General features: G+C 43.0%; 1 protein-coding gene across 1 annotated transcript in view; it reads left to right on the top strand.

Annotated features, from left to right (window-relative positions):
* LOC115159659 (neural proliferation differentiation and control protein 1) overlaps positions 1-11,202 on the top strand; it is a 43,300-nt gene extending 32,098 nt beyond the window's left edge. The window contains exons 3-9 of the mRNA XM_029709598.1: positions 7,345-7,446; positions 7,600-7,806; positions 9,089-9,155; positions 9,530-9,614; positions 10,239-10,318; positions 10,452-10,551; positions 10,711-11,202. Of these exons, the coding sequence (XP_029565458.1) occupies positions 7,345-7,446; positions 7,600-7,806; positions 9,089-9,155; positions 9,530-9,614; positions 10,239-10,318; positions 10,452-10,551; positions 10,711-10,791 (722 nt within the window). The 3' untranslated portion in view covers positions 10,792-11,202. The remainder of the gene's footprint in view (positions 1-7,344; positions 7,447-7,599; positions 7,807-9,088; positions 9,156-9,529; positions 9,615-10,238; positions 10,319-10,451; positions 10,552-10,710) is intronic.
* Positions 11,203-27,422: the final 16,220 nt, after the last annotated feature.

Below are 27,422 nucleotides of genomic sequence, written 5' to 3'. Positions count from 1 at the left end.
GTTACCAGCATAAACTACCAAGTGAAGTTCTGCAGCAGTTTGGCACCACAGCAGCATACAGCTTTAAGGCCACTCCATCCTCTACTGCTGGCTCCAGCTCCGTGACAATGCAGTTGGACAGTGAAGATGAATAGGATTTCCTTGCCAATCTATGATTCATCATATTTACAGTACGTATGCAAGGAGTGGACTTTCTGGAACTGGCGGAGATACACAGCTGATGGTGGCAGTGTGTTCTGCAGTGTGTGCGAGAACAGTGGCAATACCTGGAGGAAACCATTGAGCAGCTAGCCAGCCAAGCAGCACAACAACCTGGAGAGAGCTGGAGAGAGATGCCTAGTGCACGCATCATTATTTGAGTTAAGTTGCTAGTTCAATAAGATAGCATATATACCTTGTTATTAGCTTGTACCTATAATTGTTGATCAGTTAGGTAGCATATTAACTACCAATACACTGCTTAAAAGTATAATTGTTCAGAATGTGTAGGTTTACTAGTTATTAAACAAAATAAATAAAATGTAATTGTTCAATAATGTGTAATTGTTTAATAATTCAATGTGTTGTGTTTAAAAATAAAAATATCTGATGATATAAAATGTGTTGTGTTTATATTACTTTTACAAATAAAAATATATGATAATAAACAAACAAATCTAAACTAACAAATGTAAAATCATATTTTTCGCCGAGATGGCCAGTCAATTTGAGTAACGTTGTGTATTCTAGTACCGATGCAGTTTTCCGTTATTACATAATGACATCATCACGCAATGATGTCACAACTTCATTTAGCAACAAATCGACCTGCCTCTAGCAACTTCCCCTGAAAATCAGTTGGCAACACTGCTCGGGAATCCATGCAGTTTATTAGGCTACAGATGAAATAAGTTATGAGGCACTTCACAGCACTGTGATTAGCTTGATGCTGCTTTCCAATAAATCTAGAGGGTCTTATTCCGGTGACATGGTGATCGATGCTTGACTGCCATTTGACAAACAAAAAAAATTCTCGCTCTTATCCATAATAATCTCATCATGTAGACTACCCTACCAGCACAGCCTACCCAGACTGTGCTGGTAGGGTAGCCCCTACCAGCACAAGATCAGGGCAGCCCCTTTTACTGTAAATACAAATGACAGATTCGGTCTTTATGTTGTGATGGGAAATGATAGGTAACTGAATGCGTTGTCCTGATGTATGACTAAGGCCCAGCCAGGGTGGGGAAAGGGTGGAAAGAAATGATAGGTAACTGAATGCGTTGTCCTGATGTATGACTAAGGCCCAGCCAGGGTGGGGAAAGGGTGGAAAGAAATGATAGGTAACTGAATGCGTTGTCCTGATGTATGACTAAGGCCCAGCCAGGGTGGGGAAAGGGTGGAAAGAAATGATAGGTAACTGAATGCGTTGTCCTGATGTATGACTAAGGCCCAGCCAGGGTGGGGAAAGGGTGGAAAGAAATGATAGGTAACTGAATGCGTTGTCCTGATGTATGACTAAGGCCCAGCCAGGGTGGGGAAAGGGTAGAAAGAAATGATAGGTAACTGAATGCGTTGTCCTGATGTATGACTAAGGCCCAGCCAGGGTGGGGAAAGGGTAGAAAGAAATGATAGGTAACTGAATGCGTTGTCCTGATGTATGACTAAGGCCCAGCCAGGGTGGGGAAAGGGTAGAAAGAAATGATAGGTAACTGAATGCGTTGTCCTGATGTATGACTAAGGCCCAGCCAGGGTGGGGAAAGGGTGGAAAGAAATGATAGGTAACTGAATGCGTTGTCCTGATGTATGACTAAGGCCCAGCCAGGGTGGGGAAAGGGTGGAAAGAAATGATAGGTAACTGAATGCGTTGTCCTGATGTATGACTAAGGCCCAGCCAGGGTGGGGAAAGGGTGGAAAGAAATGATAGGTAACTGAATGCGTTGTCCTGATGTATGACTAAGGCCCAGCCAGGGTGGGGAAAGGGTGGAAAGAAATGATAGGTAACTGAATGCGTTGTCCTGATGTATGACTAAGGCCCAGCCAGGGTGGGGAAAGGGTGGAAAGAAATGATAGGTAACTGAATGCGTTGTCCTGATGTATGACTAAGGCCCAGCCAGGGTGGGGAAAGGGTGGAAAGAAATGATAGGTAACTGAATGCGTTGTCCTGATGTATGACTAAGGCCCAGCCAGGGTGGGGAAAGGGTGGAAAGAAATGATAGGTAACTGAATGCGTTGTCCTGATGTATGACTAAGGCCCAGCCAGGGTGGGGAAAGGGTGGAAAGAAATGATAGGTAACTGAATGCGTTGTCCTGATGTATGACTAAGGCCCAGCCAGGGTGGGGAAAGGGTGGAAAGAAATGATAGGTAACTGAATGCGTTGTCCTGATGTATGACTAAGGCCCAGCCAGGGTGGGGAAAGGGTGGAAAGAAATGATAGGTAACTGAATGTGTTGTCCTGATGTATGACTAAGGCCCAGCCAGGGTGGGGAAAGGGTGGAAAGAAATGATAGGTAACTGAATGCGTTGTCCTGATGTATGACTAAGGCCCAGCCAGGGTGGGGAAAGGGTGGAAAGAAATGATAGGTAACTGAATGCGTTGTCCTGATGTATGACTAAGGCCCAGCCAGGGTGGGGAAAGGGTAGAAAGAAATGATAGGTAACTGAATGCGTTGTCCTGATGTATGACTAAGGCCCAGCCAGGGTGGGGAAAGGGTGGAAAGAAATGATAGGTAACTGAATGCGTTGTCCTGATGTATGACTAAGGCCCAGCCAGGGTGGGGAAAGGGTGGAAAGAAATGATAGGTAACTGAATGCGTTGTCCTGATGTATGACTAAGGCCCAGCCAGGGTGGGGAAAGGGTAGAAAGAAATGATAGGTAACTGAATGCGTTGTCCTGATGTATGACTAAGGCCCAGCCAGGGTGGGGAAAGGGTGGAAAGAAATGATAGGTAACTGAATGCGTTGTCCTGATGTATGACTAAGGCCCAGCCAGGGTGGGGAAAGGGTGGAAAGAAATGATAGGTAACTGAATGCGTTGTCCTGATGTATGACTAAGGCCCAGCCAGGGTGGGGAAAGGGTGGAAAGAAATGATAGGTAACTGAATGCGTTGTCCTGATGTATGACTAAGGCCCAGCCAGGGTGGGGAAAGGGTGGAAAGAAATGATAGGTAACTGAATGCGTTGTCCTGATGTATGACTAAGGCCCAGCCAGGGTGGGGAAAGGGTGGAAAGAAATGATAGGTAACTGAATGCGTTGTCCTGATGTATGACTAAGGCCCAGCCAGGGTGGGGAAAGGGTAGAAAGAAATGATAGGTAACTGAATGCGTTGTCCTGATGTATGACTAAGGCCCAGCCAGGGTGGGGAAAGGGTAGAAAGAAATGATAGGTAACTGAATGCGTTGTCCTGATGTATGACTAAGGCCCAGCCAGGGTGGGGAAAGGGTAGAAAGAAATGATAGGTAACTGAATGCGTTGTCCTGATGTATGACTAAGGCCCAGCCAGGGTGGGGAAAGGGTGGAAAGAAATGATAGGTAACTGAATGCGTTGTCCTGATGTATGACTAAGGCCCAGCCAGGGTGGGGAAAGGGTGGAAAGAAATGCACTGTAAGTAGAATAAGAGAGTCTGACTGTTTAGTGTTTGTTTTCATAAACTTACGTCCCTCTTCTTCTTCTTCTATGATATAATGGCGGTTCCGCAAACAAACGTTTAAGGTGCATGCCGCCACCTACTGTGCTGGAGTGTGTGGTCAATCATGGTCTGCCTAATTCTCTACTACTAACCCCCCCCCCCCACCCACCTTTCTCTCTATTTCCTCCATTTAGTCCACACTAATCGCTGTCATTTCCAACCCAGCGCGTTGTCAAGCCCTCTCTTACCCGCGCTCAAGGCTAGTGCACCTTACATCCCTCTTGGCACCTCTTGGGTTATGGTTAATTATCAACCTGGTGCCAAAACCTCCTCTCTGATGCATGGAGAGGTGTATGCTTAGTCACACACACACACACACACACATCAATTTCCCCGTTCTTGTTTTCTCTGTCTACTACACACTCCCACTCAAACAACATATAAATACCCATATGCTCCCTTTTTTTGTGGTTCATGCTCACTGATTCTTCTATGTACCCTCTCACTCAAGTACTCATGCCAACACTATCTCAGGAATGTTCTCCTTTTCTTTCAAATGTTGACATTTTCCTCAAATGTTTAAGTTGGCTAACAAAGTAGGGTATAAAGTGTTCTTGCTGGCAGGTACACTGACACACTTGGAGCACTCCACCACCTGCAAAGTACAGATGGCATGACCCACCCCCACTGACACCTGCTGTGGATCACACTAAATGGGACAGAGGGGGGTGAGAAAGTAACAAAGCACAGACTGAAAGTGCCGTCACATCATATCACGCACATTACCACCGCCAGATGGCCACCCTTCTGTAGAGGACAGCACCTTAATCATTAATAATACGGCGCTCACGCTAATACAAACACAATGAGACATTACTAAGCATATTCAAAGAAGTGGCTTAGTTGGTGATATGGCTGATGATGTCTCACTATAGTAATTAAATATTGAATCTGAATCATATTTAGCTTATCACGTAAACAGTGTAGAATTCCCTGGTCTTTTAGAGTAACCTTGGGAGGGAGAGATTATCATCACCATTAGCACTCAGCTGAGTGAGATTTAGGGACTTGTGTGTGAGAGGGAGCAGGGCCGAGACAGAGGGGCGGGGTGATTGCACAAGCCCCCTGCGGTGCTTCAACCCCTGGCCACACACACACTATGTATACCGGTAACCAGGGAGAACTGTGGTCTAGTCCTGGAATGTGGCCTACTGTCTGGCCAAAAGGGCTGTTAAACAACACCCTGGCTTTGTCTCTCTTTCACTGTTGCCCAAACAAACAACACACTGGCACACTCTCTATCTCACACACACAAACACATTTATACGCACACACGCGCACACACACACTCACTGGCTCTCTGGCTCTCTCATGGGTTGCTTCATGCACTTGCAGTCACACAACAGGATGTCCTGTTTCTTCTAATGCTTGCTCTTTCACACCCACACTCTGTTCTCAGTTATATGGTTACCACCTTAAATGACATTTTGGGCAAAAAAGGCAAACTCCCCTCCATCATTCATTGAATCAGGTGGCTCATTCATCACAAAACCCACTGATATTGCCAACTACTTTTAAAAAAAAATGCCAGCAACAAACGCTACTAAATAGGTAATCACTAAATGACCAAATTATAAAAGACAAGCATTGTGACTTTGAATTCCGAAAAGTGAGTGTGGAAGAGGTGAAAATATATTTTTGTCTATCAACAATGACAAGCCACCTGGGTGACAGCTTGGATAGAACATTTCTGAGGATAATAGCGGATGATATTGCCACTCCTATTTGTCATATCTTCATTCTAAGCCTACAAGAAAGTGTGTGCCCTCAGGCTTAGAGTGAAGCAAAAGTCATTCTGCTACCCAAGAATAGTAAAGACCCTTTACTGGCTCAAATAGCAGATCGATCATCCTGTTACCAACCCTTAGTAAACTTTTGAAAAAAATTCTGTTGAACCAGATCCAATGTTATTTTACAGTAAACAAATTGACAAGACTTTTAGCACGCTTATAGGGAAAGGCATTCAACATGCATGGCACTTACACAAATGACTGATGATTGGCTGAGAGAAATTGATGATAAAAGATTGTGTGAGCTGTTTTGTTAGACTTCATTACAGTTTTTGACATTATCGATCATAGTCTGCTGCTGGAAAAACGTACGTGTTATGGCTTTACACCCCCTGCTGTATTGTAGATAAAGAGTTACCTGTCTAACAGAACACCGAGGGTGTTCTTTAATTGAAGCCTCTAAAACATAATTGAAGCCTCTCCAGCATAATGAATTCCCCAGGGCAGCTGTCTAGGCCCTTTACCTTTTTTTCAATCTTTACCAATTACATACCACTGAAAGCCAGTGTGTCTATGTATGCGGATGACTCAACACTATACACGTCAGCCACTAAAGCGAGTGACAAAGAGCTGCAGTTAGTTTCAGAATGGGTGGCAAGAAATAAGTTAGTCCTAAATATTTCAAAAACTTAGTATTGTATTTGGGACAAATCATTCACTAAATTCTAAACCTCAACTAAATCTTGTAATGAATAATGTGGAAGTGGAGCAATTTGAGGTGACTAAACTGCTTGCAGTAACCCTGGATTGTAAACTGTCATGGTCAAAACATGTTGATGCAACAGTAGCTAATATGGGGATAAGTCTGTCAATAATAAAGCACTTCTCTGCCTTTTTAACAACACTATCAAGGATGTACAAGCCCTAGTTTTGTTGCACCCGGACTACTGTCCAGTTGTCTGTTCAGGTGCCACAAAGAGGGACTTAGGAAAATTACAATTGGCTCAGAACAGGGCAGCATGACTGGCCCTTAAATGTACATGAAGAGCTAACATTAATAATATGCATGTCAATCTCTCATGGCTCAAAGTGGAGGAGAGATTGACTTCATCACTACTTATTTTTGTAAGAAGTATTGACATGCTGAATGCACCGAGCTGTCTGTTTAAACTACTAAAACACAGCTCGGACACCCATGCATACCCCACAAGACATGCCACCAGAGGTCTCTTCACAATCCCAAATTCCAGAGTAGACTATGGGAGGCGCACAGTGCTACATAGAGCCATGGTTACATGGAACTCTATTCCACATCACTCTATTCCACATCAGGTAACTGATCCAAGCAGTAGAATCAGATTTAAAAAACATATAAAAAATATACCTTATGGAACAGCGGGGACTGTGAATGGACACACTCAGGCACAGACACACGCATACACAGACGCATGATAACACACTCCCTCTATACACACGCATACACAGACGCATGATAACACACTCCCTCTATACACACGCATACACAGACGCATGATAACACACTCCCTCTATACACACGCATACACAGACGCATGATAACACACTCCCTCCATACACACGCATACACAGACGCATGATAACACACTCCCTCTATACACACGTGCACATGGATTTTGTATTGTGTGGTAGTAGAGTAGTGGCCTGAGGGCACACACTTAATGTGTTGTGAAAATCGTTATGAATGTCATGTAATATTTTTAATTGTATGTAACTGCCTTAATGTTGTTGGACCCCAGGATGAGTAGCTGCTGCCTTGGCAGGAACCAATGGGGATCCTTAATAAATACAAATACAAAACTCACAAATGTAGAAGCACAATATACATACATATATGAAGATATCCTGAACAAAGGCATGATGTTCATATGGACTCACTCTTATATCTGCCAATGTCTTCCTCCTCAGGTAAAGTGACAGCCTTCTCTGATCTAGATGAAGAGATTGACTTCCTTCACTCAGTCATTGCCAAACAGGAAGTGTCAGAGGTCAAACAATCAAAGCAATCAGGTGAGCCTTACATTCCGTAAGCATTTCTATGAATTTTATTACATTTCAGTTATTTTTCCATAGATGCGTGTCGCTATATATAAAATGTTATCTACACCACAATAATAACAATGTCTCTCTTTCTCTTCCGCTCTCTTATTCGCTCTCTCCCAGACACCCCCTCCAAGGCAGTTCCTATGACTCAGACAAAGTCTCCCAGACAGAGAAGCAAGGTCCAACCTTCTGCGGAGCAGCCCACTACCGCCCACCCCTCTACCCGGACCCCGCAGCCTTCCACTAGGGCTCTGGAGAGGGTGGGACCGGGGGGACCTGGAGGCCCCATAGCCATCCCATATCCCTCCAAGGACAGTCTCCTTGTCAGTAAGTGTCTTTATTAGTTGAAAGTAGTGACACGTTTATGGCGTGAGACCAGGCCAGCTCTACTAAGTGCACTTACGGTCGTTGTCCTGCTGGAAGATGAACCTTCGCCCCAGTCTGAGGTCCTGATCGCTCTGGAGCAGGTTTTCATCAAGGATCTCTCTGTACTTTGCTTCGTTCATCTTTCCCTTGATCCTGACTAGTCTCCCAGTCCCTGTCGCTGAAAAACATCCCCACAGCATGATGCTACCACCACCATGCTTCACTGTAGGCATGGTATTGGCTAGGTGATAAGCGGTGGCTGGTTTCCTCCAGATGTGACACTTGGCATTCAGTCCAAAGAGTTCAATCTTGGTTTCATTAGGCCAGAGAATCTTGTTTCTCATGGTCTGAGAGTCCTTTAGGTGCCTTTTGGCAAACTCCAAGCGGGCTGTCATGTGCGGTCACTGAGGAGTGGCTTCCGTCTGGCCACTCTAAAGGCCTGATTGGTGGAGTGCTACAGAGATGGTTGTCCTTCTGGAAGGTTCTCCCATCTCCACAGAGGAACTCTGGAGCTTTGTCAGAGTGACCATCGGGTTCTTGGTCACCTTCCTGACCAAGGCCCTTCTCCCCCGATTGCTCAGTTTGGCCGGCCGGCCAGCTCTAGGAAGAGTCTTGGTGGTTCGAAACTTCTTCCATTTAAGAATTATGGAGGCCACTGTGTTCTTGGGGACCTTCAATGCTGCAGAAATGTTTTGGTACCCTTCCCCAGATCTGTGCCTCGACACAATCCTGTCTCGGAGCTCTACGGACAATTCCTTCCACCTCATGGCATGGTTTTTGCTTTGACATGCACTGTTAACTGTGGGACCTTATATAGACAGGCCTTTCCTAATCATGTCCAATCATGAATTTACCACAGATGCACTCCAATCAAATTGTAGAAACATCTCAAGGATGATCAATGGAAACAGGATGCATCTGAGCTCAATTTCGAGTCTCATAGCAAAGGGTCTGAATACTTATGTAAATAAGGTATTTCAGTTTTTTATTTTTAACAAAGGTGCAAAAATTTCTAAAAACCTATTTTTGCTTTGCCATTATGGGGTATTGTGTGTAGATACGGGGAAAAAATAAGTAAGTATTTTTTTAATAAGGCTGTAACGTTACAGCCTTATTAAGATTATATAGATTTGAGAGTGGTTAGATTTCATCTGCAGTCACACACAATTTCATAATTTCTCCTCCTTTTATGGGTATCTTGTCTTCACTCTATCCTCTTCTCTGTTTGTTTCAACCTCTGCAGTTATGATCTCTGTGTGTATCATCTTTGGCACTGTGGCCCTGATCTTGGCTACAGTTTGCTGGGTAAGGTAAGACATCAGACAGTAACAATATCAATATGTTATTATTTAATTTGACAACTAAGGTGTGCTAGACTCCCTTCTATTGTTTTACTGTCAAGTGTTGTTTTTGTTAGAGCATGTTAAATCATTTTCCAACACATTTTATAAAGGATAAATTTAAGCACTGCACTGTTATGATGCATCCCAAATGGCACCCTACTGCCTATGGTGCACTTTGGACCAGGGTCCATAAAGCTTTGGTCAAAGTAGTGCACTATATAGAGAATATCCGCTATTGGGATGGGTCCATAATGCAGATGTTTTAAAAATATTTTTTGCCTACTGTTCCTGCTCCAGTCTCCCAAGTCTCTAATGGGTCAGAATAATGTTGCCCCCTACAGGTTGCAGAAGGAATCCCGTCTGGCCCAGAAGGTAGATTACCCTGCATTTGGAAGCAATGGAAATGGAACAGCGAACAGGACTTCAGTAAGTGCATTGTTTCCGCATGGGGCACAATACATCCACCGCAGCTAAATACAGTAGGAGTCTATTCCATATTACCCAGACCCAGATTAGACCCTTTTCCCTTTGGTCCTCTGTTGTTTCCACAATCAAGTGGGGAGGCTGATGACATAAGAGTAAACCCATCAGACCAGCTCCTTGAATGGACAACTCTTGAAGTTTGCAATTGTGTCCAAAAACAAAGTTTTGCTCCAAACATATTTGTGTACCCATAAGTGTGTGTACATTACTGTATTTATACAGGGGATATTGTTTTTCAACAGGAAACGTAAAAAAATGGCTAAAGTTTGTCTTTAAGCTTAGTCCTGGACGAAGAAGCACTTTGAATATAAGATCCCTATTTTGAACATGCATTTTAGACCAGGATTAGCCTTAATCTATGTCCGGGATACCGGCCCTATATGTGTGTGTAAATAAGGGACTAGACCATTTTTTTTGTATGATTAATTTCCTTCTGTCAATGTGATTTGACCACAGGATGTCTGTGACGTAAGCATCTGATTTTCAGGCTTTGCCGCTTCTCTGCTTTTCCTCCCGCTGAGGGTAGTTTTCATGGGTCTCTCCTCTCCTTCTCCCTTTTCTCCTCAGTCGGGGGATAAGAAGTTGGCCCAGAGTGCTCAGATGTACCACTACCAGCATCAGAAACAGCAGATGCTCTCCATGGAAAAGTGAGCTCTACTCCTCCTGCCCCTTTCGGTCTCTTGTGTCCTTTCTCTCTCTCTACCTGTCCGACAATTCAGTTTCATTCAAATATGAATACATACACACATATTCATGTTGGTGCATTCTGTTGTTTTTCAGACAAAAATCGGAGACGAAAGTCACTGACTCAGAAGTCACATCAGATGAGGAAGAAGTGGGCGGAGACTTCACTGTGTACGAGTGCCCTGGCCTTGCACCGGTGGGTGTGCTAGGACACACACACACACACACACACACACACTCAGGCACGAACACATAATATATTCACACAAATTCTGTCCTTGTTTCACACACAATATTCATATTGATGATGGCTGTGTTTGTTTGGCTTTTAACAACAGTTTTTATTTCATTGCAGACTGGAGAGATGGAAGTGAAAAATCCTTTGTTTGACGACTCTACCCTATACTACCAAGGGAATCCCAAGGGAATTCCATAGGGTTTAATGCATGCTGGCACACGCAGACCACCACACACACACACACACACACACACACACACACACACACACACACACACACAGAGAAACATACACCCAATTAAAACCTACACACACATGCAATTTGTTGTACTCTAGAAAAGACCACCTTATCAGTCAGGTTTCTCTCTCAAAACTGGACAGGCTTATACAGATGTCGGATCTTCATTTTAACGCATTTCGTTGCAAAAGGAAAATGATCTGCAGCAGGAGGAATTTAATGTCTATTTAATATTGAGAATCAATACCAGGGGGGCAGTTGGAAGCAGTGTTTTGTAGGCTATACAATAATTTAGACTGTAGGTCCACTGATTAATTGTTGATTATATGTTCAAGGCAAACAATAAGCAAAATAAATTGGTGGTTATCGCAGTGCCTGTGTGGTCCAGTGGGTACAGCCCTGACAACGGTAAACATATGCTAGAGTAGGCATGGGTTTGAATCTGGTCCACTAATGTCCTTTGAGAAACTAGTAGATTTCTAGTTAATCTCTGTGGGCTGTACTTGTACTCTTACTCAAGTTACTTCCTTCAGAAATGTACTTATTTTTTACTCCATTACATTTGACCAAATTACTTTAGTTACATAGATTTATATTATAGTCGCTGTCGGAGGACATTTTTTACATGACTCGATACTATACGTCTGTATGAACGTTTCACAACCACTTGACCAATGAAATGTATTCAAAATAGGTTGTCATCAAAACTCTTAAGTCCATTGGCTCTCAAAGTTGTCCATCAAACCCAGTTTTATCTCCACCACAGCTCTCGAAGGGAAGCGCACGTCTTCATATTTTTGTTCTTGGGTTCTTAGCCAGACTCGATCAGGTAAGTTGCACTTTAACCTCTCTGGGCCAGTGGGACGCTTGCGTCCCACCTACTCAACAGCCAGTGTAATCCCGTGGCGCGATATTCAAATACCTTAGAAATGCTATTACTTCAATTTCTCAAACATATGACCATTTTACACCATTTTAAAGACAAGACTCTCGTTAATCTAACCACACTGTCCGATTTCAAAAAGGCTTTACAACGAAAGCAAAACATTAGATTATGTCAGCAGAGTACCCAGCCAGAAATAATCAGACACCCATTTTTCAAGCTAGCATATAATGTCACATAAACCCAAACCACAGCTAAAGGCAGCACTAACCTTTGATGATCTTCATCAGATGACAATCCTAGGACATTATGTTATACAATACATGCATGTTTTGTTCAATCAAGTTCATATTTATATCAAAAACCAGCTTTTTACATTAGCATGTGACTAGCATGTGACTAGCATTCCCACCGAACACTTCCGGTGAATTTACTAAATTACTCACGATAAACGTTCACAAAAAACATAACAATTATTTTAAGAATTATAGATACAGAACTCCTTTATGCACTCGCTATGTCCGCTTTTCGGTGAAAGCACATTTTGCAATATTCTGAGTAGATAGCCCGGCCATCACAGGCTAGCTATTTTGACACCCACCAAGTGTGGTACTCACCAAACTCCGATTTACTATTAGAAAAGTTTGATTACCTTTGCTGTTCTTCGTCTGAATGCACTCCCAGGACTTCTACTTCAATAACAAATGTTGGTTTGGTTCCAAATAATCCATAGTTATATCCAAATAGCGGCGTTTTACATTTACATTTACATTTAAGTCATTTAGCAGACGCTCTTATCCAGAGCGACTTACAAATTGGTGCATTCACCTTATGATATCCAGTGGAACAACCACTTTACAATAGTGCATCTAAATCTTTTAAGGGGGGGGGGGTTAGAATGATTACTTTATCCTATCCTAGGTATTCCTTAAAGAGGTGGGGTTTCAGGTGTCTCCGGAAGGTGGTGATTGACTCCGCTGTCCTGGCGTCGTGAGGGAGCTTGTTCCACCATTGGGGTGCCAGAGCGGTTTTGTTCGTGCGTTCAAGACACTATCCGAAGGGTAAAGAAGGGTGACGCGCCCGACGCGTTTCGTGACAAAAAAATTCAAAATATTCCATTACCGTACTTCGAAGCATGTCAAACGCTGTTTAAAATCAATTTTTATGCTATTTTTCTCGTAAAAAAGCGATAATATTCCGACCGGGAGTCGTTGTGTTCGTTCAAAGAGAGAGAAAGTAAACATGGTGTCGGCTCGTGCACGCGCCTCCAGTCTCATTGTCCTCAGATCGACCACTTACTAAATGCGCTAATGTTTTTCAGCCATGGCCTGCAAAGCCACCATTCATCGTTCTGGCGCCTTCTGAGAGCCTATGGGAGCGTTAGAAAATGTCACGTTATGCCAGAGATCCCCTGTTTTGGTTAGAGATGATCAAGAAGGCCAAGATATAGTCAGAGAGAGCGCTTCCTGTTTGGAATCTTCTCAGGTTTTGGCCTGCCAAATGAGTTCTGTTATACTCACAGACACCATTCAAACAGTTTTAGAAACTTTAGGGTGTTTTCTATCCAAATCAACCCATTATATGCATATTCTAGTTACTGGGCAGGAGTAGTAACCAGATTAAATCGGGTACGTTTTTTATCCGGCCGTGCAAATACTGCCCCCTATCCCCGACAGGTTAATTACCTTCTGCCTTTGTAATATTATATATTTCTGAAGTAAGATAAGTAATTTGTAATATATTATTCTGTTGTTGAAATTGTGTGTTGAGGACAAGTGCAAATCAAATGGCTAAGTAGCTAGCTTTGGCTGACCCAGAATGTGACAGAAAAAGTTTAATCTCATGTTTTTAGCTCCCCATATGACCTCTGGTGGACATTCCTGCAGTCAGCACGCTCCCTCAACTTGAGACATCTGTGGCATTGTGTTGTGTGACACAACTGCACATTTTAGTGGCCTTTTATTGTCCCCAGCACAAGGTGCACCTGTGTAATGATCATGCTGTTTAATCAGCTTGTTGGTAAAGACACACCTGTCAGGTGGATGGATTATTTTCGCAAAGGAGAAATTATCACTAACAGGGATGTAAATACATTTGTGCAAAGAAATGTAGATTAAGACTTTTTTTGTACGTCTGGAAAATTTCTGGGATCTTTTATTTCAGCTCATGAAACATGAGACCAACAGTTTACATGTTGCGTTCATATTTTCGTTCAGTATAGCTATCACATTAGGTTGCCATTACAAGACAAGCTGTCTAAGCTAGATGCAGTGTCAACAATGTAGCTAGCTAACATTAGCAAGATCAACAGGTCAGTCCGCCGAAGCATCCTCCCACACATTTTTCTCCCTGTGTTTGTGTGTGTGTCATTCTGTTTTTATGAAAATGCCTATAAGCACCTCTTTCATACAGTCAGTGTATCATCTCAGTAAGCTTTTTGTGCACTATAGAAATAATATAGATTGTCTTTTTATTTATAGCTTGTAGCGGCAGAACCGAGGCGGTAGGAAAATGAGCCAGCCAAGAAAATAAAATACCCTTAAAAGTGGAAAGGACAGGTTCGGAAGGGATGGACTATAAATCCGGTTTTGTCTAGAAGGGATAAAGCTTTTGTCAAAAATTTTAAAAAAATCATAACAGGTTAGGAGGAGTAAGTTAAGGTTAGTAAAAGTGTTAGGATTAGCTAAAATGCAACGAAAAAAATTCAATGGTAAAATGTGTCTGATTTGCATACTAGTAACACGATTTTATAGTGACATTTCGGTATTGATTGTTTTACTGTTGTAACACCTGTCCATTCTGAGTGAAAAATTGAACATCACACTTGGTGTAAATATTTTTCTATGCATTATCACATGTACTTGAAATGATATTGTGAAATACATTTTCATTAATGCTATTGAAATTGTACAATTATACCAATGTCTCGAGTACCACATACCTTTTTATGAAATTGTGCACATTGCTAGATATTAAGTCAACGTTGAATGACTCTATTTGAAACTATACAGCCTACCGACTTTGTTTGATGTTAGTCTTCATTGGAGAGTACCTGTGCTGGGGGACATCTGCAAGATGGTGCAGGGTAGCCTAGTGGTTAGAGCGTTGGGCTACTGTCCGAAAGGTTGCAAGTTCGAATCCCTGCGCTGACAAGGTACAAATCTGTCCTTCTGCCCCTGAACAAGGCAGTTAACCCACTGTTCCTAGGCCGTCATTGAAAATAAGAATTTGTTCTTAACTGACTTGCCTGGTTATATAAAGGTAAAATAAAAATAAATTAAAAATGGTGCTGGCAGGCTGTAATTATAAATTAATGTTTTCTGACCGGATACTTTTTTACTCATACTTGAGTAGTTTCTCAAGAAGTACTTATGCTTAAATACAGATTTTCTGTACTCTACCCATCTCTGCAAATTATACATAGCCTAACTAAAGGTTTTGATATCCCAATCTGTTTTGGGCTACTGACTGTCCAGACAGCAAGCTAAAAGTGACCAAATCGGATTGTGTGTGTTCAGACAGCAGTCATTTGCTGACAAGGCTACGCTAGTTGTCATAGTAACGACAGGTGTGTGCGCAGTGGTGTAGGCTGATTGGTGGTGGTGCTTGTGCTTCCTATCAATCAGACGTTATGTAGCAAGCTAAGGTGACAACAATGCCTGCCATGGACGTGTCCCAGTTGCTTTGAATGTTTAAAATCATTAGGGTAAGAACACATTTAACTTCTTTGGGATAGGGGGCCATATTTTGACGTCCAGATGAAAAGCGTGCCCAAAGTAAACTGCCTGCTACTCAGCCCAGAAGCTAGGAAATGCATATAATTGGTAGATTTGGATAGAAAACACTCTAAAGTTTCTAAAACTGTTAAAATAATGTCTGTGAGTATAACAGAACTGAAATGGCAGGCGAAACCCCGAGGACAAACCATCCCCCCCCCAAAAAAAAATCATCCTACCACTGATTTCAATGGCTGTCACTTTTATAATAGGGCGAAATCGTGCCCGCTTGCAGTTCCTAGGGCTTCCACTAGATGTCAACAGTCTTTAGAAAGAGTTTCAGGCTGGTTTTTGGAAAAATGACCCAGAAATTGTAGTTTTTCTAGGTGGCTCCCATTTTGGCTGTAGTGTTTCCAAGCGTGTGAATGAGAGCGCGTTCATTGGTATTTTTCTCCGGTAAAGACAATAACGATTCTCCGTCTTAAATTGTATAGTTTTTTGCGTATTAGGGTACCTATTGTTTGATTATAAACGTTGATTGACTTGTTTGGATAAGTTTATTCGTAATGTTTGGGATTCATTTTGTATGCATTTTGAAGGAGGGAAACCGAGTTGATTATTGACTGAAGCGCGCCAGCTAAACTGAGTTTTTATGGATATAAAGAAGGACATTATCGAACAAAAGGACCAATTGTAATGTAACTGGGACCTTTTGGAGTGCCAACAGAAGATCTTCAAAGGTAAGGCATATATTATATCGCTATTTCTGACTTTTGTGTTGCAACTCTCAATTTGTTATGCATTTGTGTGCTGGGCGCTGTCCTCAGATAATCGCATGGTTTGCTTTCGCCATAAAGCCTTTTTGAAATCTGACACGGCGGCTGGATTAACAACAAGTTAAGCTTTATTTTGATGTATTGCACTTGTGATTTATAGTAATTTAATTTGAATTTGGCGCTCTGCAATTTCACCGGACCGTGGCATCCCACTAATTCGCAAGAAGTAAAAGCCTCAAAGGACAAGATGATCCAACTTTCAAAACGAGTCCTTTTTGGCTAGCCACAGCAGTCAACTAGCTAGCTAGGTAGCTGTTTAGCTTTCTAGCATATTCACTAGTTTGTTTGTAAACAATGAACAAGCTAGGTAGCTACCACATGTTCTTGTCAAACTGTCAACAGAGTAGCTAGCAAGCAACAATATATGCCAAATAACAGTCTAAAAACCACTTGAGGGCAAATAAATCAGACCTGACTGTTCAGACACAAGTCACATGGCCAGGAAGGTGGTTTGAAATGCGGATTGAAATATCAGATTCCATGTATTTTTTGGCTGTGCAGACAGCAGGGAAAATAACAGATCGAATTGAAAAGGATTTGAGTCATTTCAAACTGCCAATGTGAACACGGCTATAGGTCTTGTTAAACTATCAATATGCGCTAAATTTACCCACACAGGTGATCTCAATTTCAACCATTATTGGTCACCTCTACGACCCCCAAACATATGATGGTGTTACCTTAGTCAGAGATCTGTATATAATGACGAGATGCTCATGTCTTCGCCCTAACAATGGGAGTCGTCCCAAAGGCAGACGACAAGCTTAGGTCTGCATATTAAGACCATAGAAACGCTTTGGGTTTATTTTTGCGAGAGTGAGCCCTCTCACTTCACCTCTTCCTCTCTGCCTTAGTCCTGCTTTCAACCAAAGTCTTTCAAGATATGTTCGCCCTCTGGTTGGTATTGTCATTGGAACAATTTAGTCCTTTTTGAACAGACTACGGGTGATTTATCTATTTAACAACCATTCTGTACAATAGAAATAAAGTATTTCCTCATTTATTATGGCAAATCTACTGTGGCAATTCACCCAACACTTTGTATGAATGGAAACTAACGTTGGTGTACTGTTATTTTATTTGTTTACTATTTATGTTATTCAAAAGTGTCTGGTATGGTAATTTCTAATCAAGAAATGACCCTGGACTGTCCATATTTGTAATGTCTAACTACATCAAGGCAATCTGGAGATTGCATTATTTGGGCTGGAATCGAACGCACGCCAACACGATAGGCCTATATGTGCAAGCTGAAGGCAGTGGCGCTAACCACTAGACCACAATTGAACTCAATTTGGATAGTTTATTCCAGGGGCGCAACTTTCACTGGGGATGGAACAGCGAGCGGGAGATAATGTTTGTTTAGGATAGCGAGCTCTGATCCCAATAACTCGATTGCCCCCGAATGGAGAGAGAAATAACTGCTCATTTTTAGCCAATCACAAGGCTCATTTGAATTATTGAATCAGGAAAATTTTACGCAACAAAAGAGTGGTCAAGTTAAGATCTAACATCTGTAGAAGAATAAAAAATTTTTTTTAAAGAAAATGAAGAGGGATGTTGATTGACAGATGAACTCTAGATCACTCACAGCCATTGTGGACTTCTATGGGAACTACAGCCATGTGTAAACCTCAATGTGTGTCCCAAATGGCACCCTACACTATATAGTGCACTACTTTTGACCAGAGCCCTATGGGTCCTGAGGGTCCTTTGTGCCCTATGGGTCCTTTGTGTCAACTGGATATTTTTACCCCCCCTTAGAATCAATATTTCCTTTGCTTGCCTTTGTAAAGCTCATTATTTTGTGCAGTGATCTCCCAAAGCCTCTGTTTGAATGTTACAATGAGCTAACATGTATAGATTGCATACAGAACACAGAGATGTGCAGTTTTTATAATATATATAATATATATAATTAAAACAGTCCCTTACTGTATTTGTCATGCATAGCTAGTAGCTAAACCCAGTTCATTATAGATACATGTAAAGGGGTTTTCATGAAATGTGCTTGGTATTGGGTGCTTGGTATTGGGTTAAGGAGCGAGAGGAACACAAGGGGACACTGTCATGATATACTGTGATATAATCTTTAAAGTACTATTTTATGCCCACAAAAATGGTGTGATTCCGACATGTTTGACTGTGATTCAGTCTCATATGCGTAAGGATCCTGTAACTGAAGGAGACATGTAAAGTGATATATATATGCACTTGAATATCTATAGGATTGACAATTGGTGGTGGATGTATGGTAAATATCACTATTTAGTTTTGTCTCTGTTTTATCCTCTGTTTGGGGCGGTAGGTAGCCTAGTGGTTAGATCGTTGGGCCAGTAACTGAAAGGTTGCTAGATCGAATCCCCGAGCTGCCAAGGAAAAATCTGTCGTTCTGCCCCTGAACAAGGCACCTGAACAAGGCACCCACTGTTCCTAGGCCATCATTGTAAATAAAAATGTGTTCTTAACTGACTTGCCTAGTTAAAGGTTCAATTAAAAATATCCCTCAGTTCCAACCCTGGTGTGGAAAAATGTACATACAAAGAGTGAGTGTTCTCTGTTATATATTTGCACATTAACTAAATGTTTTTAAATGAGATGTGCAAAATGACCATGCACATTTTTGTCGCTCTATCTCTTTCTCTCTCTAAAGGATTTCACTCTCTCTTTATCTCCCTCTCTCTTGAAAGGATGTTGCTCTTTACATTACTTTTGACCCTGAAATGGACTCTGCACAAAATGGGTAAATGAAGCTATGTGGGTTGAAGATATAGGAGTGGCTGGGGATCAGAGGTGTGTGTGGAGTAGGTACTGGAAATATCCATTCCTGACTCTGTTATCCAGCTCTCTATGACTTGCTGTACTGTCGGTTCCGCATCAAATAAAAGACAGTTTCATTCGTTTTCAACTTTCATTGCCTATTGAATCACACTTTCTATGACACTTCTCAAATGTCTTTGGTGGACTGGACTGGAGTCATTTTTGCTCTCCTCACTCCTTTCTGTTTGTGTGTTTCAAGTTACAAGTTTTATTAGTCGTATGTATGGAATGCACATGGTATTCACCGCCCAACGAAATGATTACTTGCAGTTTCCTTCTGGACAAAGCAACAACATTCAGAAATAATAAAATATATCAACACGAACATAAAGTAAATGGCTCAGTAGAATAGAATAAACTGTTTAGCACAAGTATAATACAGGAAGGCACAATTTATTGTCCAATATTTACATGTGTTTAGGGGAAGGGGGGATTGGGGGGCAAGTATTTAAATCGTGCAGTATTTAGCAATCACAATAAGAGTCTGGTAGCAACCATTGTGATGGGTGTGCAGCATTAATGTGTGTGTGTTGTGTGCGTCTGGGTGTGTTTGTTGATGTGTGCAGAGGGTCCCTGGTTCAAGCCCAGGTTGGGGCGAGGAGAGGGACAGAAGCTATACTGGTGTATATAAGGTGTGGCTATAAGGTGTGGAGAATTAGAGCAAGTGGTCAGTCCAGTTCAAGTGTTCAGCAGTCTAAGGGCTTGTAGATACCAACAGGCTCAGAGACCGTTTCTATCAGACCTGCTCCAATACCGTCTGCCAGACGGTAAGGGAGTGAACAGTTTGTGGCTGGGGTGTGTGGGGTCCTTAATAATGCTGTGGGCCTTCCTCAGGCACCGTTTAAAGTAGATGTCCTGGATGGGTGATGTACTGGGCCGTCTGCACTACCCGCTGGAGGGCCTTGCGGTCGTGGACGGAGCAATTCCCATACCAGGCCGTGATGCAACTGGTCAGGGCGCTCTCGATGGTGCAGCAGTAGTATTTGGAGATGACCCGGGGTGGCACGCCAAATTTCTTCAGCGGCCTTAAGAAGTAGAGACTGTGTTGTGCCTTTATTGACAACGGTGGTGGTGGTGTTGGTCCATATCAAGTCTTCGGTGATGTGGACGCTGAAGATCTTAAAACTTCTGCTCTCTCTACTGCAGTCCTGTTGATGTGGATCAGGGCATGTTCCCTCCTCTGCTTCCTGAAGTCAACAATCTACTCCTCTGTTTTGCTGACGTTGAGGGAAAAGTTGTTGTCCTGGCATCACAATGCTAGTTCACTTACCTCCTCCCTACAGGCTGACTTGTCATTGTTGGTTATCAGGTCTACAACTGTGTGTGTGTGTGTGTGTGTGTGTTTGGTTTTACTATCCTTGTGAGGAACCAGAAGTCATCACAAGGATAGTAAAATAAGGGAACATTTTGCCGGTCCCCACAATGAAAAAGGCTATTTTAGGCCTAGGGGTTAGGTTTAGGGTTACAGTTAGGGTTACAATTAGTGTTAGGGGTTAAGTTGAGGGTTTGGGTTAAGGTTAAGGGTTAGGGAAAATAGGATTTTGAATAGGAATCAATTGTTTGGTCCCCACAAGGATAGTAAAACAAACGTGTGTGGGGGCTCTTGTAACTGGCTCCATTGAGCTGCCTGCCTAGGGCCGTTAAGGCCCATTGTCCTTATGAATGGTGGTAGGGAGGCAGGTATGGGTCTGCTGCTGAAAGTTTGCGATGGGTAGAGGGATGGTGTTGACTGTCAAAGGCAGGGCTGTTAGGGAGAAAATCAAAAAGCCATCAGACTCATTTATGGGGGAAGGTAGTCAGCGAGAAAAGAGGTGCAGACTGTGAGCCTACGATGGATGCTATGGGGAGAAGGGTCAGAAAAAACTCTGAGCCCTAGAGGTTGTGTATATAGGCTATAACTAAGGCCTAGAGTTTTTAGAGTTGGGCTGAATAAGAAGTTATGGGTATATACATATACACTACACCACCCCCCTGTCATGGCCTCTCAAAACATCCAATCAAGACAAATGAACAAGTGTTTTTGGGCAAGTCAATCTGTATGAAATCTCTCCACTGACCGAGTCAGAAGGGGATAATGGCAAGATAAATGTTTTTATGGCAATGAAATAAAAAAAGGCTTAAATGATTGAAACTAGGCAGTCCTCCTATGCCTATCTCAATCACCCTGGGTGGGTGAGTGGGGACCGTGTGTCTGAACCACAATTGTTTACGCACACAGCAATGTGTGACTTTCCCTCACACCTCCTCATGGCTGATGCCACACTACTTTCATATAGAATAAACTGTAGTACAGGAAGCTTATTTGGACATGGTACTAGACAGATTTGATATGTGCGAGTTGTCTCAGTGAGAGTGTTGAGGTGTACAATACCATTAACCATCTTTACAGCTTTGACTTTATTACATAATACAGTATTGCATTGTGCTGTGATACCATTACCGTCTCCACTACCTCCACTCTTTTATTTAAAGCTCAGCGAAAGGAGGGCAAAGCCCCTCACCCAGACTGCAGTGAGATCAGATAGATTCTTCTCCTATAGAGAAATACAGAGCTCCCTTGAAGAAAGGGACTATGAACGACGAAGAGGCCACTTAAAAGAGGTAAGACAAGATCTAAAAAAAAAAAGACATTGGGGGATTTTCAGGCTAATCCCCAAGCACCCTCCCTCCCCCCTGACTGTACCTACTACCCCCTGACTGTACCAGGCCATACAGGTCCCCACCGGATCCCTCCTGCCCCCACGGACCCCTGTCCTCTTGGAATCCCTGCCTGGTCCTACTTTCTCCCTGTGTGTTTAGCATGACAATTCCTTCCCAAGTCCATGGCACAGGACAATGCATGTAGCTTGAGTTTGATGTCTTTTAAGCCTTTGACTGGCTCCTGTGGCCTCCAAGGTCCCCTCTCCCTGGCTTTGTAATAGGGAGAGCGAGAGCACAGCTCTCCTGGTTAAATCTGCTGGGTCATTGCGTTTGAAGTTGGACAGGCTGGATGGAGAGGGAAAACAGTAATCTGTAAAGGGAGTGTTGAGTGGGGTGGGGGTTTTGAAATGGAAACAAAAATGATTACAATACAAATAAAATTGTTTTGATGACGTACAAATATTTACCAGATGTTACTGCGGGTGTAGCGAAATGCTTGTCCCTAGCTCCAACTGTGTGTGTGTGTGTGTGTGTGTGTGTGTGTGTGTATATATATATATATATATGTATGTATGTATATGTATACACTGCTCAAAAAAATTAAGGGAATACTTAAACAACACAATGTAACTCCAAGTCAATCACACTTCTGTGAAATCAAACTGTCCACTTAGGAAGCAACACTGATTGACAAATTTCACATGCTGTTGTGCAAATGGAATAGACAACAGGTGGAAATTATAGGCAATTAGCAAGACACCCCCAATAAAGGAGTGGTTCTGCAGGTGGTGACCACAGACCACTTCTCAGTTCCTATGCTTCCTGGCTGATGTTTTGGTCACTTTCGAATGCTGGCGGTGCTTTCACTCTAGTGGTAGCATGAGACGGAGTCTACAACCCACACAAGTGGCTCAGGTAGTGCAGCTCATCCAGGATGGCACATCAATGCGAGCTGTGGCAAGAAGCTTTGCTGTGTCTGTCAGCGTAGTGTCCAGAGCATGGAGGCGCTACCAGGAGACAGGCCAGTACATCAGGAGACGTGGAGGAGGCCGTAGGAGGGCAACAACCGAGCAGCAGGACCGCTACCTCCGCCTTTGTGCAAGGAGGAGCAGGAGGAGCACTGCCAGAGCCCTGCAAAATGACCTCCAGCAGGCCACAAATGTGCATGTGTCTGCTGAAATGGTCAGAAACAGACTCCATGAGGGTGGTATGAGGGCCCGACGTCCACAGGTGGGGGTTGTGCTTACAGCCCAACACCGTGCAGGACGTTTGGCATTTGCCAGAGAACACCAAGATTGGCAAATACGCCACTGGCGCCCTGTGCTCTTCACAGATGAAAGCAGGTTCACACTGAGCACGTGACAGACGTGACAGAGTCTGGAGACGCCGTGGAGAACGTTCTGCTGCCTGCAACATCCTCCAGCATGACCGGTTTGGCGGTGGGTCAGTCATGGTGTGGGGTGGCATTTCTTTGGGGGGCCGCACAGCCCTCCATGTGCTCACCAGAGGTAGCCTGACTGCCATTAGGTACCGAGATGAGATCCTCAGACCCCTTGTGAGACCATATGCTGGTGCGGTTGGCCCTGGGTTCCTCCTAATGCAAGACAATGCTAGACCTCATGTGGCTGGAGTGTGTCAGCAGTTCCTGCAAGAGGAAGGCATTGATGCTATGGACTGGCCTGCCCGTTCCCCAGACCTGAATCCAATTGAGCACATCTGGGACATCATGTCTCGCTCCATCCACCAACGCCACGTTGCACCACAGACTGTCCAGGAGTTGGCGGATGCTTTAGTCCAGGACTGGGAGGAGATCCCTCAGGAGACCATCCGCCACCTCATCAGAAGCATGCCCAGGCGTTGTAGGGAGGTCATACAGGCACGTGGAGGCCACACACACTACTGAGCCTCATTTTGACTTGTTTTAAGGGCATTACATCAAAGTTGGATCAGCCTGTAGTGTGGTTTTCCACTTTAATTTTGAGTGTGACTCCAAATCCAGACCTCCATGGGTTGATAAATTGGATTTCCATTGATTATTTTTGTGCGATTTTGTTGTCAACACATTCAATTATGTAAAGAAAAAAGTATTTAATAAGATTATTTATTTCATTCAGATCTAGTATGTGTTGTTTAAGTGTTCCCTTTATATTTTTGAGCAGTATATATATATATATATATATATATATATATATGTGTGTGTGTGTGTGTGTGTGTGTGTGTGTGTGTGTGTGTGTGTGTGTGTGTGTGTGATGGGATGGGATGTATCGACATTATGGAAAGTATGTGGATAGAATATTCAGTATCTGAATAATACGTAGGATAGAATAGTGTATGTACAGCAACAGTTGAATAGGATGGACTTGAATATAATACAGTATAAAACAGTTTGTAAACATTACTCAAGTGACCAGTGACTAAAGTTCAGGGCAAGGTACTGGGCAGAGGCCGGCTAGTGGTGACTATTTAACAGTCTGATGGCCTTGAGATTGAAGCTGTTTTTCAGTCTCTTGTTCCCAGCTTTGATGCACCTGTACTGTCTCCTCCTTCTAGATGGTAGCAGGGTGAACAGGCCGTGGCTCGGGTGGCTGAGGTCCTTGATGATTTTCTTGGTCTTCTTGTGACACCAGCAGGTGCTGTAGATGTCCTGGAGGGCAGACAGTGTACCCTGCGGTTGCGGAGGGGGCAGTTGTTGTACCAGGTGGTGATAAAGCCTGACAGGATGCTCTCAATCGGGCATCTGTAAAAGTTTGTGAGGGTCTTAGGGGCCACGACAAATGTTTTCAGCCTCCTGAGGTTGAAGAGGCACTGTTGCGCTTTCTTCACTACACTCTCTGTGTAGTTGGACCATTTCAGATTGCCACTGATGTGTATTGCAAGGAACTTGAAGCTTTTCACCTTCTCCACTGCGACCCCATCGATGTGGATGGGGCGTGCTCCCTCTGCTCTCTGCTGAAGTCCACGATCAGCTACTTCGGCAAGCGGTACCGGAGCAGCAAGTCTAGGTCCAAGAGGCTTCTAAACAGCTTCTACCCCCAAGCCATAATACTCCTGAACATCTAATCAAATGGCTACCCAGACTATTTGCATTGCCCCTCCCCCCTATTTTACGCTGCTGCTAGTCTCTGTTTATAATCTATGCATAGTCACTTTAATAACTCTATCTACATATTACCTAAATGATTTACTGCTGCTCTTTAATATTTGATACTTTTGTTATATTTTGTAGGTATTTTTCTTAACGGCATTGTTGGTTATGGGCTTGTAAGTAAGCATTTCACTGTAAGGTCTATTCACTGTATTCGGTGCAAGTGACAAATACAATTTGATTTGATTTTGTTGACTTTGAGGAAGAGGTTATTTTCCTGGCACCACTCTGCCAGGGCTTTAATCTGCTCACTGTAGACTCTCTCATTGTTGTTGGTAATCAGGCCTACCACTGTTGTGTCTTCTGCAAATTTGGTGATTGAGTTGGAGTTGTGCGTGGCCACGCAGTCATGGGTGAGCACACACCCCTGGCGGGCCCCTGTGTTGAGGATCAGCGTAGTGGTGTTGTTTCGTACCTTCTGGGAGCGGACCATCAGGAAGTCCAGGACCCAGAAGCAAAGGGTGGGGTTCAGACCCAGGGTCCTGAGCTTAATGATGAGCTTGGAGGGTACTATGGTGTTGAAGGCTGAGCTGTAGTCAATGAACAACATTCCTACATAGGTATTCCTCTAGTCCAGATGGGATAGGGCAGTGCGGTGGAGATTGTGTCATCCGTGGATCTATTAGGGCGGTATGCAAATTGCAGTAGGTCTAGGGCAGGGGTGGGCAACTCCAGTCCTTGAGGGCCTGATTGGTGTCAGTTATCCCCAGCCCCAGCTAACACACCTGACTCCAATAATCAAGATCTTCAGTTTAGAATGAAATTAGATTAATCAGCTGTGTTTGCTAGGGATGGAAAAAAAGTGTGACACCAATCAGGCCATCAAGGACTGGAGTTGCCCACGCCTGGTCTAGGGTGTCTGGTAAGGTGGAGGTGATATGATCCTTAACTAACCTCTCAAAGCACTTCATGATGACAGAAGTGAGTGCTAAGGGGGCGATAGTCATTTAGTTCAGTTACCTCCGCTTTCTTGGGTACAGGAACAATGGTGGACATCTTGAAGCAAGAGGGAACAGCAGACTGGGATAGGAAAAGATTGAATATGTCTTTAAACACTCCAGCCACCTGGTCTGCACATGCTCTAAGGGGGTGGCTCGCGATGCCTCTACACCATGTTCATTCATCCTCTATTCACACTGCACATAGCAATGCACAAATGCTATAACTTTCATGATAACATCACCCACCCCATCAAAAAAGTCACTCCCTAGACATGAGTGTTTGTTTCATTCAGGGTAGGGGGTAGGTGTGTGTGGGCCGGAATCAAAGGGTTGCGACTTATTGTTCGTGTCTGAAAAGGAGCTAATGGTCGGCCATCGCTACTCAACGACTAAAAGCCGCGGGGTGCCCCCGGGCCGAGTAGCACAATGACACCCCCACTCCTCCCGCGGCGCGTCTTCCTGCCACAATCTGAAGCCAACGACTCTCTATGGGGGTGCGTATCTGTATCGGTGCGATGGCCATCCACTCTTTTCAATACACCCATCAAGGCTAGTATAAATTCGACTGGATGCTTTTAGTTGTTTTAGTAATTTCCTCTGCGTTGTCCTGATTTTACATGGGCAAAAATTGGTTTCTGTATGTAAATTGAGAGTAAAGTTGACACTTCAGAAAAGTTCAACCATTATGTTTATCATTCGTTGAGTTAATTGTCTATTTTGAAATGTCATGACTGCTTTTATTTTCTAGACTTACTGACCTTTTTCACATGTATTTCTGAAACAGGAGTCATTCTCAGTTTACTGATATATCCATGTAATTAGGCGACAGCGCCATCACATTCTAGGCCTTGTCTCTCGGCCAAAAGGATGGTCCAAACATTGTGAAACATGACAAAACATTAACCTAATTCTTTATTAGTTAACTTCACTAATGCTTGTGGATCACATAAGGCCAATGTGTTTTGTGTATAAGTCTAAACCTCAATCAAAATGCATTGAGTCGGTTATAATTTCCATTTAACAAATTGAAAGAATTTTCCCACAAACATTGTTAACATTTTAATTTCTAACAATTAGCCCAAAAAAATCAGCAAGCGAAAATAGATGGGTCTATGCTATTTCATTTTTTTTTATTTTGATCGAATGGGATCCCTCACTTATACTCGATAATTATTTTTGCACAAAATTGGCTTTTTAGGCTATGAAAAATATATAATCTTTATATAGCCTATTGTTTTATAGTGTAACATAAAATGGATATAAGTTGAGCATGATCAGCAAGGTTGCCCAAATGTTGTTAAAATAAATGTTATTGTTGATTTGAACACCATTTTGCTTATACTTTCTTGGCCTAAGCTAGTTAAGGTAAATGATTTAAACAATGTCCACACAACGCTCCATGCATATAAGATACTTTGGCTACGTCACTGAATATGTATTTACTACTTAGTCATGTAGGCTAAATATATTAAATGGATCAAAAAAATGTATTAGATCATTTCCTTTAATTGCTTACAGGATGTTTGCATACACACCTGAGCTTCAGTTATTTAAATTTTACCTCAGGAAGACGAATAGGCTATATATATATCGTAACCATTTTTTTCAGT

Source organism: Salmo trutta, chromosome 23, assembly GCF_901001165.1.
Source record: "Salmo trutta chromosome 23, fSalTru1.1, whole genome shotgun sequence".
Taxonomy (NCBI): Eukaryota; Metazoa; Chordata; class Actinopteri; order Salmoniformes; family Salmonidae; genus Salmo; species Salmo trutta.
Note: the sequence above shows the minus strand (reverse complement) of the source record. Positions and strands in the feature narration are given on the sequence as shown.